Source organism: Oncorhynchus mykiss, chromosome 22, assembly GCF_013265735.2.
Source record: "Oncorhynchus mykiss isolate Arlee chromosome 22, USDA_OmykA_1.1, whole genome shotgun sequence".
NCBI lineage: Eukaryota > Metazoa > Chordata > Actinopteri > Salmoniformes > Salmonidae > Oncorhynchus > Oncorhynchus mykiss.
This window is the reverse complement of record NC_048586.1, coordinates 33,538,728-33,557,425: the sequence shown is the minus strand read 5'-3', so window position 1 is coordinate 33,557,425 and position 18,698 is coordinate 33,538,728. Positions and strand designations below refer to the sequence as shown.

At 45.4% G+C, this 18,698-nt stretch overlaps 1 protein-coding gene across 1 annotated transcript in view; it reads left to right on the top strand.

The window, feature by feature from the left end:
• Positions 1-18,698, top strand: part of LOC118936582 (receptor tyrosine-protein kinase erbB-4-like) — a 134,515-nt gene that overhangs the window by 74,753 nt on the left and 41,064 nt on the right. Inside the window, exons 4-5 of the mRNA XM_036959591.1 lie at positions 7,344-7,462; positions 11,351-11,492. Coding sequence (XP_036815486.1) covers positions 7,344-7,462; positions 11,351-11,492 — 261 coding nt within the window. The remainder of the gene's footprint in view (positions 1-7,343; positions 7,463-11,350; positions 11,493-18,698) is intronic.

The window sequence follows — 18,698 nt, the reverse complement described above, 5'->3', positions numbered from 1 at the left end:
TCCATCTCTCTCCCGTCATCACTCTCCTTCCACTCCTCTCCTTCATCTCTCTCTCCCTCTATTGCTCCATCTCTCTCCATCCATCTCTCTCCCTGCATCCCTCTCCCTCATCCCTCTCCCTCCATCTCTTTCCCTTCATCTCTCTCCCTCTATTGCTCCATCCTTCTCCCTCCATCCCTCTCCCTCCATCCCTCTCCCTCTATCCCTCTCCCTCCATCACTCTCTATATATTACTCAATCCCTCTCTCTCATCCTTCTCACTATATTGCTCCCTCTCTCTCCCTCCCTCCATCTCCTTCCCTCCATCTCTCTCCCTCCATCTCCTTCCCTCTATCCCTCTCCCTCCATCCCTCTCTATATATTACTCAATGCCTCTCCCTCATCCTTCTCCCTCTATCCCTCTCCCTCCATCCTTCTCCCTCTATCCCTCTCCCTCCATCCCTCTCTATTTATTACTCAATCCCTCTCCCTCATCCTTCTCCCTCTATCCCTCTCCCTGTATTGCTCCACCTCTCTCCCTCCATCCCTCTCCCTCTATTGCTCCCTCTCTCTCCCTCCCTCCATCTCCTTCCCTCCACCTCTCTCCCTCCATCCCTCTCCCGCTATTGCTCCCTCTCTCTCCCTCCCTCCATCTCCTTCCCTCCATCTCTCTCCCTCCATCCCTCTTCCTCCATCCTTCTCCCTCTATCCCTCTCCTTCTATTGCTCCATCTCTCTCCCTCCATCCATCTCTCTCCCTCCATTCCTCTCCCTCCATCCCTATCCCTCCATCTCTCTCCCTCCATCCCTCTCCCTCCATCTCTCTCCTTCCACCTCTATCCCTCTGTCCCTCTTCCTCCATCCCTCTCCCTCTATCCATATGCCTCTATTGCTCAATCTCTCTTTCTCCATCTCTCTCCCTCCATTTCTCTCCCTCTTTCTCATTGAGAGGGCAGAAGGATGCATTACCAGTGTGTGAGGAACAGCTAGATGAAGGCCTGTCAGTGTAATACTCTCGCATCAAGCACTGAATACAGAACGCCCTCATCAATATCAACTGATAGCTAGCTAGCTGGCTGTGTTATGTCCTGACATGCAGGTGACTAAACAGGCTCCCTGGTCTATGACACACAACAACCACGCACGCACATGTGTATTAACACACACACACACACACACACACACACACACACACACACACACACACACACACATACACACACAAACACTCCTCTCCCCAGACTGTCTTAGAGACAGAGCCTGAGCCCCTCTAGAAACATAGGCAGGAACTCTAAAGCTCCATAAAATCAGACAGCTAGGCAGCGTTGATATAAGATGCAGCACTGTGACTGATGCTCTTGTCAGCAGCCTGTTCAAATTGAAGACATTCAGCATACTTTATGAGATTGATTACTTTTTATTTGTAGTGGCTGCCTGGTATTTTTAAGTGGATATTTAAAGGCAAATAGTGTGTGTGTGTGTGTGTGTGTGTGTGTGTGTGTGTGTGTGTGTGTGTGTGTGTGTGTTTGTGTGTGTGTGTGTGTGTGTGTGTGTGTTGCTCCTGACGAGGTCATTTGTTTGACAAAATGTCTTTTTGGTAAGTAGGCCATTTAATTTCACTAACGGTAGCGGGTGGCGGGTGTAATGGAATGCAGTGATGGTGCGTTAGCGGGGGTGAAAAGAAAAGGACACGGAGGAGGAGGGGAGAAGAGGAGAGAAGGATGGGATGAGGTGAGGAAGAAGAGAAGTGAGAAGTATAGGAGGGTGAGGAGGAGAGGAGAGGAGTTTAGGAGGGTGAGGAGGAGAGGAGGAGAGGAGTGTGAGGAGAGAACAGGAGTTTAGGAGGGTAAGGAGGAGTGGAGTTTAGGAGGGTGAGGAGGAGAGGAGTTTAGGAGGGTGAGGAGGAGAGGAGTTTAGGAGGGTGAGGAGGAGAAGGGAGGAGTTTAGGAGGGTAAGGAGGAGAGGAGTTTAGGAGGGTGAGGAGGAGAGGAGTTTAGGAGGGTGAGGAGGAGAGTAGTTTAGGAGTGTGAGGAGAGGAGTTTAGGAGGGTGAGGAGGAGAGGAGTTTATGAGGGTGAGGAGGAGAAGAGAGGAGTTTAGGAGGGTAAGGAGGAGTGGAGTTTAGGAGGGTGAGGAGGAGAGGAGTTTAGGAGGATGAGGAGGAGAGGAGTTTAGGAGGGTGAGGAGGAGAGGAGGAGAGGAGGGTGAGGAGGAGAGGAGTTTAGGAGGGTGAGGAGGAGAGGAGTTTAGGAGGGTGAGAAGGAGAGGAGTTTAGGAGGGTGAGGAGGAGAGGAGTTTAGGAGTGTGAGGAGAGGAGTTTAGGAGGGTAAGGAGGAGTGGAGTTTAGGAGCGTGAGAAGGAGAGGAGTTTAGGAGGGTGAGGAGGAGAGGAGTTTAGGAGTGTGAGGAGAGGAGTTTAGGAGGGTGAGTAGGAGAGGAAAGGAGTTTGGGAGGGTGAGGAGGAGAGGCGTTTAGGAGGGTGGGAAGAGAGGAGAATGAGGAGGAGAGGAATTTAGGAGGGTGGAGATGAGAGGAGAGGAGTATAGGAGAGTGGGGAGGAGAGGAGAGTTTAGGAGGGTGGGGAGGAAAGTAGAGGAGTATAGGAGGGTGGGGAGGAAAGGAGAGGAGTGTAGGAGGGTGGGGAGGAAATGAGAGGAGTGTAGGAGAGTGGGGAGGAAAGGAGAGGAGTGTAGGAGGGTGGGGAGGAAAGGAGAGGAGTATAGGAGGGTGGGGAGGAAAGGAGAGGAGTATAGGAAGGTGGGGAGGAAAGGAGAGGAGTATAGGAGGGTGGGGAGGAAAGGAGAGGAGTGTAGGAGGGTGTGGAGGAAAGGAGAGGAGTATAGGAGGGTGGGGAGGAAAGGAGAGGAGTGTAGGAGGGTGAGGAGGAGAGGAGGAGAGGAGGGTGAGGAGGAGAGGAGTTTAGGAGGGTGAGGAGGAGAGGAGTTTAGGAGCGTGAGAAGGAGAGGAGTTTAGGAGGGTGAGGAGGAGAGGAGTTTAGGAGTGTGAGGAGAGGAGTTTAGGAGGGTGAGGAGGAGAGGAGAGGAGTTTGGGAGGGTGAGGAGGAGAGGCGTTTAGGAGGGTGGGAAGAGAGGAGAATGAGGAGGAGAGGAATTTAGGAGGGTGGAGATGAGAGGAGAGGAGTATAGGAGAGTGGGGAGGAGAGGAGAGTTTAGGAGGGTGGGGAGGAAAGTAGAGGAGTATAGGAGGGTGGGGAGGAAAGGAGAGGAGTGTAGGAGGGTGGGGAGGAAATGAGAGGAGTGTAGGAGAGTGGGGAGGAAAGGAGAGGAGTGTAGGAGGGTGGGGAGGAAAGGAGAGGAGTATAGGAGGGTGGGGAGGAAAGGAGAGGAGTATAGGAAGGTGGGGAGGAAAGGAGAGGAGTATAGGAGGGTGGGGAGGAAAGGAGAGGAGTGTAGGAGGGTGTGGAGGAAAGGAGAGGAGTATAGGAGGGTGGGGAGGAAAGGAGAGGAGTGTAGGAGGGTGGGGAGGAAAGGAGTGGAGTGTAGGAGGGTGTGGCCGTGGTGTAAAGTTACTTGGCTCATCGTGCTCTAGCGACTCCTTGTGGTGGGCCGGATGCCTGCAGGTTGACTTCGGTTGTCAGTTAAACATAGTTTTTTCAGGGGCATTGGTGCTGCTGGCTTCCGGGTTAAGCGGGAGGGTGTTAAGAAGCTCGGTTTGGCGCGTCATGTTTCGGAGGACGCTTGACTCAACCTTCCCCACTCCCGAGCCCGTTGGGGAGTTGCAATGATGAGACAATTGGATATCACTAAATTGGGGAGAAAAAGGTGCCAATTTTTGATGTGCTAATGACATTAGAAAGTTTAGCTAGTTATGAAAAATGTTGAAAAAAAACGCATTCTACGTGAATTATCACTCAATATAAGATATTTATGCTTGCTTAGATTGCATTTTTTGGAGTGTTGAAGTTCATCCTGAAATCATCACCATGACTATGCTCTGCTCTGCCCATGATGCTAGAACTTCCACCTCCACCATAGCCCCACCATGACCCCAAAGAACTACCACCTCCCCCATAACCCCACCATGACCGCAAGAACTACCACCTCCCCCATAACCCCACCATGACCCCAAGAACTACCACCTCCACCATAACCCCACCATGACCCCAAGAACTACCACCTCCACCATAACCCCAAGAACTACCACCTCCACCATGACCCCAAGAACTACCACCTCCACCATAACCCCACCATGACCCCAAGAACTTCCACCTCCACCATGACCCCAAGAACTACCACCTCCACCATAACCCCAAGAACTACCACCTCCACCATGACCCCAAGAACTACCACCTCCACCATAACCCCAAGAACTACCACCTCCACCATGACCCCAAGAACTACCACTACCACCTCCACCATGACTCCAAGAACTGCCACCTCCACCATGACCCCAAGAACTGCCACCTCCACCATAACCCCAAGAACTACCACTACCACCTCCACCATGACTCCAAGAACTGCCACCTCCACCATGACCCCAAGAACTGCCACCTCCACCATAACCCCAAGAACTACCACTACCACCTCCACCATGACTCCAAGAACTGCCACCTCCACCATGACCCCAAGAACTACCACCTCCAACATGACTCCAAGACCTGCCACCTCCACCATAACCCCACCATGACCCCTAGAACTACCACCTCCACCATAACCCCAAGAACTACCACCTCCACCATGACTCCAAGAACTGCCACCTCCACCATGACCCCAAGAACTGCCACCTCCACCATAACCCCAAGAAAAACCACCTCCACCATGACCCCAAGAACTGCCACCTCCACCATAACCCCAAGAACTACCACCTCCAACATGACTCCAAGACCTGCCACCTCCACCATAACCCCACCATGACCCCTAGAACTACCACCTCCACCATAACCCCAAGAACTACCACCTCCAACATGACTCCAAGACCTGCCACCTCCACCATAACCCCACCATGACCCCAATAACTACCACCTCCAACATAGCCCCACCATGACCCCAATTACGACCACCAGTACATTATGAGCAGCCAACTACGTATCAACCTGAGAGAACAAGAGCTCTTAATGGCTATATGTTGAAGATAACTCAATGCACTCAGTAAGACATATTCCACATACACTTACACAAATGGATGCATGTATAAATGCTTGGCTATATAAAAGTGTTGCAGTGGAATGGACACACACACACACACACATACACAAACTGAGAGGTAAAACCTAAGCTTGAGAGTCAGAGTGAGTCTAAAAAAGGCCTCTGAGGAAGAAATGCTTATCTGTGAAACCTCAGCCAGTTTTCAGTTGTAGCTGTCAGGAAGTGTGCAGTGAGCCGGAGGCATACGGCAGGAGCCAATCAGCACATCAGCCCATAAAGCTGGACATGAACAGGACTGGTGAATGGAGCAAAAGGAGAATGGGAAAGGGCTGTCTCTCTCTCTATCGCTCTCTCTCTCTTTCTCTCTTTCTCTCTCTCTCTCTCTCTCTATCTTTCTCTCTCTCTCTCTTTCTTTCTCTCTCTCTCTCTCTCTGCAGTGGAAGCAGCACATTCAGGAGAGACGTCTGATAGCCATTTCAATTACACCACTGTCACTGATAGATGGGAAACAGAAATATAGCTCCACAGACTGACAGGATGTCATATGAACATCATCTCTCAAAACTATCTAGCATCACCTCAACTCTTGAGTTTCAGCTCTACTCTTTAAGAACAAAATGTGCTATTTAGAACATGTCCCCATAGGAGAACCCTCTGTCCCCATAGGATAACCCTCTGTCCCCATAGGATAACCCTCTGTCCCCATAGGATAACCCTCTGTCCCCATAGGAGAACCCTCTGTCCCCATAGGAGAACCCTCTGTCCCCATAGGCTAACCCTCTGTCCCCATAGGATAACCCTTTGTCCCCATAGGATAACCCTCTGTCCCCATAGGATAACCCTCTGTCCCCATAGGATAACCCTCTGTCCCCACAGGATAACCCTCTGTCACCATAGGAGAACCTTCTGTCCCCATAGGATAACCCTCTGTCCCCATAGGAGAACCTTCTGTCCCCACAGGATAACCCTCTGTCCCCATAGGATAACCATCTGTCCCCACAGGATAACCCTCTGTCCCCATAGGATAACCCTCTGTCCCCATAGGATAACCCTCTGTCCCCATAGGATAACCCTTTGTCCCCACAGGATAACCCTCTGTCCCCATAGGATAACCCTCTGTTCCCACAGGATAACCCTCTGTCCCCATAGGATAACCCTCTGTCCCCACAGGATAACCCTCTGTCCCCATAGGAGAACCTTCTGTCCCCATAGGATAACCCTCTGTCCCCATAGGAGAACCTTCTGTCCCCATAGGATAACCCTCTGTCCCCATAGGATAACCTTCTGTCCCCACAGGATAACCCTCTGTCCCCACAGGATAACCCTCTGTCCCCATAGGATAACCCTCTGTCCCCATAGGATAACCCTCTGTCCCCATAGGAGAACCTTCTGTCCCCATAGGATAACCCTCTGTCCCCATAGGATAACCCTCTGTCCCCACAGGATAACCCTCTGTCCCCATAGGAGAACATTCTGTCCCCATAGGATAACCCTCTGTCCCCATAGGAGAACCCTCTGTCCCCATAGGATAACCCTCTGTCCCCATAGGATAACCCTCTGTCCCCATAGGAGAACCTTCTGTCCCCACAGGATAACCCTCTGTCCCCATAGGAGAACCTTCTGTCCCCATAGGATAACCCTCTGTCCCCATTGGATAACCCTTTGAAGAACCCTTTTTGGTTCCATGTATAATCATTTGGGGTTCAATGTAGAATATATTCCACAGAGGGTTCTACATGGAACCCAAAAGGGTTCTAACTGGAACCAAAAAGAGTTCTACCTGGAACCAAAAATGGTTCTCCTATGGGGACAGCCGAAGAACCCTTTTGGAACACTTTTTTCTAAGAGTGTACTCTCTAGCTTGAGCTCTACTCTGTAGCCTCAGCTCAACTCTATGAGCCTGTTTCCTGGACACAGATGAAGCCTCGTCCTATGGACTGAAACGCCTGGTTAATGGAGAATCCCCATAAAAAATGTATTTTTAGTCCAGGACTAGGTCTAACCTGTGTCTAGGAAACTTGACCCATGTGCACTCTCTGAAGCCCCTTGAAAGGCCAATGTGTGTTCTGTGTTTCTGCCAATAAAAATGACTTGTCTAGTCATCATTCAGCAGATTTGTAAAACTATTTTAATCACTTATATGGATGCTCTTTCTCTCAAGCACTCCGTTTGTGGATTTGTTTGCCTCTTTGGATTCTATTCACAGTCATGTTTCTGTAATGGGAGCCTGTTATATCGTGGTCTTCTGTTGTCTATCTGCAGTGACTAAGACTGTGTGTGCTGAGCAGTGTGACGGTCGCTGTTTCGGACCCTGGGTTAGTAACTGCTGCCATCGCGAGTGTGCAGGCGGATGCTCCGGACCCAAGGATACGGACTGCTTCGTAAGTACGCACACACTTCATAAAGCCTATCATCACAAAATACAAACCCCTCTTTCCAATCACCTGTTTCCATGGTGAATATTTTCAAACCGCCATGGAGTTTTTGATTATATACCAGCTTGTCTATTTCTTTCTTTGCTCTTCTTTTCTCTTTGTACATCAGAGCTTTCCTCTTAACTGTGACCTTTTGTGTGAATGTGAGGTTACTTCCATCAGGAGCTATTCATACTTCCATAGAGAAGGAGCTCCTGACACAAAATATCCCTGTTTAAATCGTCTGGATCTCAAATGGCACCCTATTCCCTAAATAGTGAAAGGCTTTGGGCCAATGGGCCCTGGTCAAAAGTAGTGTGCTAAATAGGGAACATGGTGCTATTTGGGAAACAGGCATTGTTCTTTGTGGGAAAGATACCGTTAAAATCAAATTTTCTAATTTTTTTGTGTTAAATATAAAACCATTGCTGTGCCCACCTCCCCGTCCTCCTGTTCCTTTGTTAATCTCTCTCTCTCTCTCGCTCCCTCATTATCTGTCGATTTATCCTGGCTTGATCAAACTTCTTTCCTTTCTTCTCTCTCGCTCCCTCATTATCTGTCGATTTATCCTGGCTTGATCAAACTTCTTTCCAGAGTCTATTGTATTATGTTTCTCGTTGAGCTACCCTTTCTGTTTAGTTAGATATTGTGAGTTCTAACTATTGCTATTAGACCTCTCTCTCTCTCTCAATTGTGCTGTTTTAACTGCAATTGCACTTTTGGAGAAATGGACACTTCTGACTGGAAAAACAGCCTGGATTAAACTCCTGGGATTGGTCCCAAATGACACGCTGTCCCCTTTATAGTGCACTACCTTTGACCATAAACTTAGCAAAAGTAATGCACTAGATAGGGAATAGAATAAGTTTCCGATGTATCCCAGGTCTAAACTTTTTCACATAATGAGAGCTGCTTAGCCATTCATCATGCTAAATATTACAATACATACCACTCGATTAGTATTGAAGGGTTTGTAGTGATACCAAACATGCACTATAGTACACTTATTAAAATCAAATCAAATATTGTTTGTCACATGTGCCAAATACAAAAGGTGTAGAACAGTGAAATGCTTATATTTACTCAAATAAACTGAAGTAAAAAATAAGAAAAAATAATAATTTAAGAGAAAAAATTAATTAACAGTAGTGAGGCAAGGGGTACCAGTACAGAGTCAATTGGCGGGGGCACAGGTCAGTCGAGGTAATTGAGGTAATATGTAGGTATAGGTGAAGTGACTATGCATAGATAATAAACAGAGAGTAGCAGCAGTGTAAAAATGTGTGTGTGGGGCGGGTGGGGAGGGTAATACAAATAGTCCGGGTAGGCATTTGATTAGCTGTTCAGGAGTCTTATGACTTGGGGGTAGAAGATGTTATGAAGCCTTTTGGACTTAGACTTGGCGCTCCGGTACCACTTGCCATGTGGTAGCAGAGAGTGGCTGGAGTCTATGACCATTCCTCTGACATCGCCTGGTATAGAGGTCCTGGATGGCAGGAAGCTTGGCCCCTGTGATGTACTGGGCTATACGCACTACTCTCTATAGTGCTTTGCGGTTAGAGGCCGAACAGTTGCCATACCAGTCAGGATGCTCTCGATGGTGCAGCTGTGGAACTTTTTGAGGATCTGAGGATCCATGCCAAATCTTTTCAGTCTCCTGAAGGGGAATATGCTTTGTTGTGCCTCCTTCACGACTGTCTTGTTGTGTTTGGACCATGATATTTTGTTGGTGATGTGGACACCAAGGAACTTGAAGTTCTCAACCTGCTCCATTACAGCCCCGTCAATGAGAATAGGGGCGTGCTCAGTCCTCCTTTTCCTGTAGTCCACAATCATCTCCTTTGTCTTGATCACATTGAGGGAGAGGTTGTTGTCCTGGCACCACACTGCCAGGTTTCTGACCTCCTCCCTATAGGCTGTCTCATCATTGTCGGTGAGCAGGCCTACCACTGTTGTGTCATCTGCAAACTTAACGATGGTGTTGGAGTCGTGCCTGGCCGTGCAGTCATAAGTGAACAGGGAGTACAGGAGGGGACTGAGCACGCACCCCTGAGGGGCCACCGTGTTGAGGATCAGCGTGGCAGATGTGTTGTTACCTACCCTTAGCACCTGGGGGCGGCCCGTTCAGGAAGTCCAGGATCCAGTTGCAGAGAGAGGTGTTTAGTCCCAGGTTCCTTAGCTTAGTGATGAGCTTTGAGGTCACTATGGTGTTCAGCGCTGAGGTGTAGTCAATGAACAGCATTCTCACGTAGGTGTTCCTTTTGTCCAGGTGGGAAAGGGCAGTGTGGAGTGCAATAGAGATTGCATCATCTGTGGAGCTGTTGGGGTGGTATGCAAATCGGAGTGGGTCTAGGTTTTCTGGGATAATTGGGTTCATGTGAGCCATGACCAGCCTTTCAAAGCACTTCTTGGCTACAGACGTGAGTGCTACAGGTCGGTAGTCATTTAGGCAGTTACCTTGGTGTTCTTGGGCACAGGGACTATGGTGGTCTGCTTGAAACATGTTGGTATTACAGACTCGGTCAGGGACAGGTTGAAAATATCAGTGAAGACACTTCCCAGTTGGTCAGTGCATGTTCGGAGTACACATCCTGGTAATCCATCTAGCCCTGCGGCCTTGTGAATTTTGACCTGTTTAAAGGTTTTACTCACGTCGGCTACAGAGAGCGTGATCACACAGTTGTCCGGAACAGCTGATGCTCTAATGCATGCTTCAGTGTTGCTTGCCTCGAAGAAGGAATAGAAGTAATGCAGCTCATCTGGTAGGCTTGTGTCACTGGGCAGCTCGCGGCTATGCTTCTCTATGTAGTCCATAATAGTTTTAAAGCACTGCCACATCCGACGAGAGTTGGAGCCGTTGTAGTACGATTCAATCTTAGTCCTGTATTGACGCTTTGCCTGTTTGATGGTTCGTTGGAGGCTATAGCGGGATTTATTATAAGCGTCCGGGTTAGAGTTTCGGTCCTTGAAAGTGGCAGTTCTACCCTGTAATCCATGACTTCTGGTTTGGGTATGTACGTACGGTCACTGTGGGGACGAGGTCATCAATGCACTTATTGATGAAGCCAGTGACTGATGTGGTGTATTCCTCAATGCCATCATTCTGACTAACAGGTGTCTGTATGTAGCCTTGCTTCTTTTATAGCCTCGCTACTGTATATAGCCTGTCTTTTTACTGTTGTTTTATTTATTTTCTTACCTATTGTTCACCTAATACCTTTTTTGCACTATTGGTTAGAGCCTGTAAGTAAGCATTTCACTGTAAGGTGAAATACCTGTTGTATTCAGTGACAAATAAACTTTGATTTGATTGGATATGAAGAATCCCGGAATATTTTCCAGTATGTGCTAGGAAAACAGTCCTGTAGCTTAGCATCTGCTTCATCTGACCACTTCTGTATTGAGCGAGTCACTGGTACTTCCTGTTTAAAATTTTGCTTTTAAGCAGGAATCAGGAGGATAGAGTTGTGGTCAGATTTGGGCGAGGGAGAGCTTTGTATGCATCTCTGTGTGGAGTAAAGGTGCTTATCAATTGCTAATTACTTACTAAGTCTGTGTGTGTGTTTTAGTATGTGTGTGTGTTTACAGCTACATAGCAATTAAGTGATAATGTGCTTGCTTGGAGAGCATAGGGCTCCCAGTGACGATAAGAAGCTTAATGTCTGTTATTTAGCTGCATACTGCTGTGTGGACTGTGTTTCCTTGACCACCCAGCACTAGTGTGTGTGTGTGATGGTGTGTGTGTGATGACGTGTGTGTTTGTGTTTGTGTGTGTGGGTGTGCCTGTGTGTACGTTCACCTGTGTACGCTTGTGGTGTGTGTCCGTCTGTGTGTGTGCATGTGTTTTGTCCACAGGCGTGCACCAACTTCAACGACAGCGGGGCGTGTGTGACCCAGTGTCCCCAGCCCTTTGTGTACAACCCCACCACCTTCCAGCTGGAAAGCAACCCCAGAGCCAAGTACACCTATGGTGCCTTCTGCGTCAAGAAGTGCCCACGTAAGGAATGACACACACACACACAACATACAACCATACTTTTGTGAAATAAGGGGACATTAAAAAAACTGTGAAATAAGAATAGACACACATGCTACATACTGTATGCACGCATGACTGTAATTCGCTAAACGTCTACTAACAAACCTACATTATTATATATTATACACACACCATACACAGCATTCTAGTTTGCTCATATATTAGCAGAATACAACGTTTTGCTTTCATGTTTTATAAGCGGATTTTGCTCTTCACTAGTGTTGTAGCAATTTTCAACCACTCCACAAACTATAGTTTTGACAAGTCGGTTAGGACATCTACTTTGTGCATGACACAAGTAATATTTCCAACAATTGTTTACAGACAGATTATTTCACTTATAATTCACTGTATCACAATTCCAGTGGGTCAGAAGTTTACATACACTAAGTTACTGTGCCTTTAAAAAGCTTGGAAAATTCCAGAAAATGATGTCATGGCTTTAGAAGCTTCTGATAGGCTAATTGACATCCTCTAACGTGTTCGTATCGGCACACTCAATAGCCATGGTTTCTCAAATGACTGCCTCGCCTGGTTCAGCAACTAATTCTCAGATAGAGTTCAGTGTGTCAAATCAGAGGGCCTGTTGTCCTGACCTCTGGCAGTCTCTATGGGGGTGCCAGGATTCAATTCTCGGGCCGACTCTTTTCTCTGTATATATCAACGATGTCGCTCTTGCTGCGGCTGATTCCTTGATCCACCTCTACGCAGACGACACCATTCTGTAAACATCTGGCCCTTCGTTGGACACTGTGTTAACAAACCTCCAAACGAGCTTCAATGCCATACAACACTCCTTCCGTGGCCTCCAACTGCTCTTAAACACTAGTAAAACTAAATGCATGCTCTTCAACCGATCACTGCCCGCAGCCGCCCACCCGACTAGCATCACTACTCTGGACGGTTCTGACTTAGAATATGTGGACAACTACAAATACCTAGGTGTCTGGTTAGACTGTAAACTCTCCTTTCATATTATGCATCTCCAATCCAAAATTCAATCTAGAATTGGCTTCTTATTTCCCAACAAAAACTCCTTCACTCATGCTGTCAAACATACTGTCACGCCCTGTCCATAGAGAGTCTTTTTATTCTCTATTTTGGTTAGGCCAGGGTGTGACTAGGGTGGGCGTTCTATGTTATTTTTTCTTTGTTTTTGGCCGGGTATGGTTCTCAATCAGGGACAGCTGTCTGTCGTTGTCTCTGATTGAGAACCATACTTAGGCAGCCTGTTTTCCCACTATGGGTTGTGGGTAGCTGTTTTATGTTTTGTGTTTCTGCACCTGACAGGACTGTTTCGTTTTCATTCATTCTCTTGTTATTTGTATGTGTAACGACGACCGTTACACATACCTTCGTAAAACTGACCATCCTACCGATCCTCGACTTTGGCGATGTCATTTACAAAATAGCCTCCAACATTCTACTCAGCAAACTGGATGCAGTCTATCACAGTGCCATCCGTTTTGTCACCAAAGTCCCATTTACCACCCACCACTGCGACCTGCATGCTCTTGTCGGCTGGCCCTCGCTATATATTCATTGCTAGACCCACTGGCTCCAGGTCATCTATAAATCTTTGCTTGGTAAAGCTCCACCTTACCTCAGCTCACTGGTCACCATAACAACACCCACCCATAGCACGTTCTCTAGCAGGTATATCTCACTAGTCATCCCCAAAGCCAACACCTCCTTTGACTGCCTTTCTTTCCAGTTCTCTGCTGCCAATGACTGTAACGAATTGCAAAACTCACTGAAGTTGGAGACTTATATCTACCTCACTAACTTTAAGCATCAGCTATCTGAGCAGCTTACCGATCGCTGCAGCTGTTCACAGCCTATCTGTAAATTGCCCATCTAACTACCTCATCCCCATACTGTTTTTATTTACTTTTTTTGCTCTTTTGCACACCAGTATTTCTACTTTCACATCATCCTCTGCACATCAGTCACTCCAGTGTTAATTTGCTAAATTATAATTACTTAGCTACTGTGGCCTATGTATTGCCTTACCTCCTTACTACATTTGCACACACTGTATATAGATTTTTCTATTGTGTTATTGACTGTACTTTTGTTTATCCCATGTGTACCTCTGTGTTGTTGTTTTTTGTCGCACTGCTTTGCTTTATCTTTGCCAGGTCGCAGTTGTAAATGAGAACTTGTTCTCAACTGGCCTACCTGGTCAAATAAAGGTGAAATTAAAAATAACATTAAAAAAAGTAAATTGGAAGTGTACCTGGGGATGTGAAAAGTGTAAATAAATCCCAGAACAACGGCAAAGGACCTTGTGAAGTTGCTGGAGGAAACAGGTACAAAAGTATCTACAGTGGGGCAAAAAAGTATTTAGTCAGCCACCAATTGTGCAAGTTCTCCCACTTAAAAAGATGAGAGAGGCCTGTAATTTTTATCATAGGTACACTTAAACTATGACAGACAAAATTTGAAAAAAAATCCAGAAAATCACATTGTATGATTTTTTATGAATTTATTTGCAAATTATGGTGGAAAATAAGTATTTGGTCAATAACAAAAGTTATGTGGTGTGTTTGGGACCATTGTCATGCTGAAAGACCCAGACATGTTTCATCTTCAATGCCCTTGCTGATGGTAGGCTTTGTTACTTTGGTCCCAGCTCTCTGCAGGTCATTCACTAGGTCCCCCCGTGTGGTTCTGGGATTTTTGCTCACCGTTCTTGTGATCATTTTGACCCCACGGGGTGAGATCTTGCGTGGAGCCCCAGATCGAGGGAGATTATTAGTGGTCTTGTATGTCTTCCATTTCCTAATTATTGCTCCCACAGTTGATTTCTTCAAACCAAGCTGCTTACTTATTGCAGATTCAGTCTTCCCAGCCTGGTGCAGGTCTACAATTGTGTTTCTGGTGTCCTTTGACAGCTCTTTGGTCTTGGCCATAGTGGAGTTTGGAGTGTGACTGTTTGAGGTTGTGGACAGGTGTATTTTATACTGATAACAAGTTCAAACAGGTGTCATTAATACAGGTAACGAGTGGAGGACAGAGGAGCCTCTTAAAGAAGAAGTTACAGGTCTGTGAGAGCCAGAAATATTGCTTGTTTGTAGGTGACCAAATACTTATTTTCCTCCATAATTTGCAAATAAATTCATTAAAAATCCTACAATGTGATTTTCTGGATTTTTATTATTCTCATTTTGTCTGTCATAGTTGAAGTGTACCTATGATGAAAATTACAGGCCTCTCTCTTCTTTTTAAGTGGGAGAACTTGCACAATTGGTGGCTGACTAAATACTTTTTTGCCCCACTGTATATCCACAGTAAAACGAGTCCTATGTCGACATAACCTGAAAGGCTGCTCAGCAAGGAATGAGCCACTGCTCCAAATCTGCCATAAAAAAAAGCCGGACTACGGTTTGCAACTGTGCATGGGGACAAAGATCGTACTTTTTGGAGAAATGTCCTCTGGTCTGATAAAACAAAAATCTAACTTTTTGGCCATAATGACCATTGTTTTTCTGAAGGAAAAGGGGGAGGCTTGCAAGCCGAAGAACACCATCCCAACCGTGAAGCACGGGGGTGGCAGCATCATAATGTGTGGGTGCTTTGCTGCAGGAGGGACAAAATAGATGGCTACATGAGGAAGAAAAAATAATGTGGATATATTGAAGCAACATCTCAAGACATCAGTCAGGAAGTTAAAACTTCCAAATGGACAATGACCCCAAGCATACTTCCAAAGTTGTGGCAAAATGGCTTCAGGACAACAAAGTCAAGGTATTGGAGTGGCCATCACAAAGCCTTGACCTCAATCCCATAGAACATTTGTGGGCATTTAAAGGCAATGCTACCAAATACTAATTGAGCGTATGGAAACTTCTGACCCACTGGGAATGTGATGAAAGAAATCAAAGCTGAAATAAATAATTATCTCTACTATTATTCTGACATTTCACATTCTTAAAATAAAGTGGTGATCCTAACTGAAATAAAACAGGGAATTTTTACTAGGATTAAATGTCAGGAATTGTGAAAAACGTGAGTTTAAATGTTCGTGTCAAAGGTGTATGTTAACTTCCAACTGTATATAGCCTTATATATATTTCAGGCTAATTTCCTGTCATCCCAATCCTGACTCTTGTCTTGCTTGAAAATCTCTATCTTTATTCTGTAATCCATAGGTTGCATTATCAAAGCACGTCTCGCCTATGCATATCAAAATACCGCTATATCTTTTCTCACGCATCTCTGCGCTGCCTGATATTGCTGCCAATGTGAGAGCTTCGGTAGAGAATATGTGATCAACAAACAATATACATTTTTAAGATATCTTGATTTTTAAACAATTTCCTCTCTTTGTCTCCCTGTTATTCATGAGCTGATTTGTTATCTGTATAACCATCAACTCTATTTTGCCACATCGGAGATATTCTGTTGTGAGTTGGACATTATCTAGCAAGTTTAGCAACTTTGATAATTTTACTTTTGCTTAAAACCCGTCTAGGTTTACCCCGTTCCGCTAGCAGAACCCCTCGCCAACAGCCAATGAAATTGCAGGGCGCCAAATACAAATCAAAATCTCATAAATCAAATTTCTCAAACATACAGGTATTAGGCACCATTTTAAAGATAAAATTCTCGTTAATCCAGCCACAGTATCTAATTTCAAAAATGCTTAACAGCGAAAGCTCCACAAACAATTATGTTAGGTCACAACCAACTAACAGAAAAACCCAGCCATTTTTCCAGCCAAAGAGAGGAGTCACAAAAAGCACAAATAGAGATAAAATGAATCACTAACCTTTGATGATCTTCATCAGATGACACTCGTAGGACTTCATGTTACACAATACATGTATGTTTTGTTTGGGTTAAGGTCATATTTATATCCAAAAATCGTATTTTACATTGGCGTGTTCAGTAGTTCCAAAACATGCAGTGATATTGCAGAGAGCCACTTGAATAAACAGAAATACCCATTACAAATGTCGATGAAAATAACATTTTTAGACATGCAACCGCTGTGTCAGATTTCAAAAAACTTTACGGAAAAAGCATCATCTGAGAACGGCACTCAGAGCCCAAACCAGCCAGAGAAATATCCGCCATGTTGGGTAGTCAACATTATTCATAAATAGCATTATAAATATTCACTTACCTTTGATAATCTTCATCAGAATGCACTCCCAGGATTCGCAGTTCCACAATAAATGCTTGTTTTGTTCGATAATGTCCATAATTTATGTCCATTTATGTTCAATAGCTTCTTTTGTTAGGGCGTTTGGTAAACAAATCCAAATGCGCGATATGGTCCATTCGGACGAAACGTTCAAAAAGTTATATTCCAGGTCGAGGAAACTTGTCAAACTAAGAAACTTGTCAAACTAAGTATAGAATCAATCTTTAGGATGTTTTTATCATAAAAGTTCAATAATGTTCCAACCGGAGAATTCCTATGTCTGTAGAAAAGCATTGGAACGACAGCTACCTCTCAAGTGAAAGTGCGTATCTGAGAACGAGGCTGTTGGCAGACCACTGACTCAAAGAGCTCTCATCCGGTCCCACATCACAGTAGAAGCCTGAAACAACGTTCTAAAGACGGTTGACATCTAGTGGAAAACTTAGGAAGTGCAACATAACCAATATCCCACTGTGTATTCGATAGGGGTGAGTTCAAAAACTACAAACCTCAGATTTCCCACTTCCTGTTTGGATTTTTTCTCAGGTTTTTGCCTGCCATATGAGTTCTGTTATACTCATAGACATCATTCAAACAGTTCAGAGTAGTTTCTATCCAAAACTAATAATAATATGCATATATTAGCATCTGGGACTGAGTAGGAGGCAGTTCACTCTGGGCTCGCTATTCATCCAAAAGTGAAAATGCTGCCCCCTAGATATTCTGTCATGAGTTGGACATTATCTAGCAAGTTTAGCAACTTTGATCATTTTACTTTTGCTTAACTGGCGTTACAACATTTGTATGTTTTGACAATGCTATAGCCTACTTGGGGTGTCAAGATAGCCAAGGCCTACTGCTGAAATGCACTGAATTAATTGGGGAACATGATAGCGCTTAGAATTTATGAACGCCCTGTTACACAATTCACAACGATGTCATTGGTGACCTATGTTACTCTGTCATTACTAAATATCAGTTTCACTTTGCTCTGAAATCTTTATATAGTGGTGTAGCAAAACTGGCAATGTGGCATAGCGACAATCTTATTTTGGGAGAACACTGGCATGGTGACCATATCTTGGTTTTAAACGCAATTTGCTGTGTACAAATTATTCTAATTATGTTTGCTCTGACAAAAATTGGCCTGCGGCTGAACATAGTTGCCTACCTTTGGCCTAGGCCTTGACTCATCATCACTAGCGGAGCAGAGAAGGCTGGTCATTCTCATTACCAAGGGCCTCAAGATATTGATTCATTTCTCAAACCTCTTTTTTTAAAGTCTGAACCTTTTTTCCCTGAGGAATGCAGCGAGCAACTTCCTTGATCATCTCTACTTAGCCCCCTCTTCACATCTCCCTTCATCCTCCCCTTCCTTTAAAGCAGCCATTTCCTCCACTGATTTAAACTGCCTTTCCCTCTTCTCTCCTCTCCTCTCCTGGGGCTTGTGCCTGGCACTCTGCTAAGAGCTCTGGCTCCTAACAGGAAGAGAGAGAGAGGGGTGTGCTGCCTCTAATGCAGCCCACTACCGATGAAGGACCACATGGACCAGCCTTATTAGGGCACACCGTAGCAAATGTTTTGCAGCAACAAAAACAATAATTGTATTATTATTAAGTTCAGATAGTCCCTCCCCATTTCAGTCTGATTTCTTATTTTTGGTGTTTAGTGATGACCCAGGCTCTTTTATTTCCTGCACTGCCACAAGGACCCCTGAAGAGGTACCTGTAATTTCGGTGTCCACCTCCATGCCTGAGGCTGTGAGAAAAGCAATCATTGGTCCCCTATTTGATGTGTATTTCTATTCCTAAAATCCGTCCTCAGTTCAGACTATCAGATATTATACCAGCGGGGCCAGATATGCTCTCACCCGGAGAGAACAATAAAACAATAAAACAAGATAAAGAGGACAAGGAACATATTTTATCACAGGAGTCATCTTCAGGAGCACAGCAGCAGTAGTCACATTCCACTGCTATTCATTGCCTTCAAGTCTCATGAGGAAGACATTA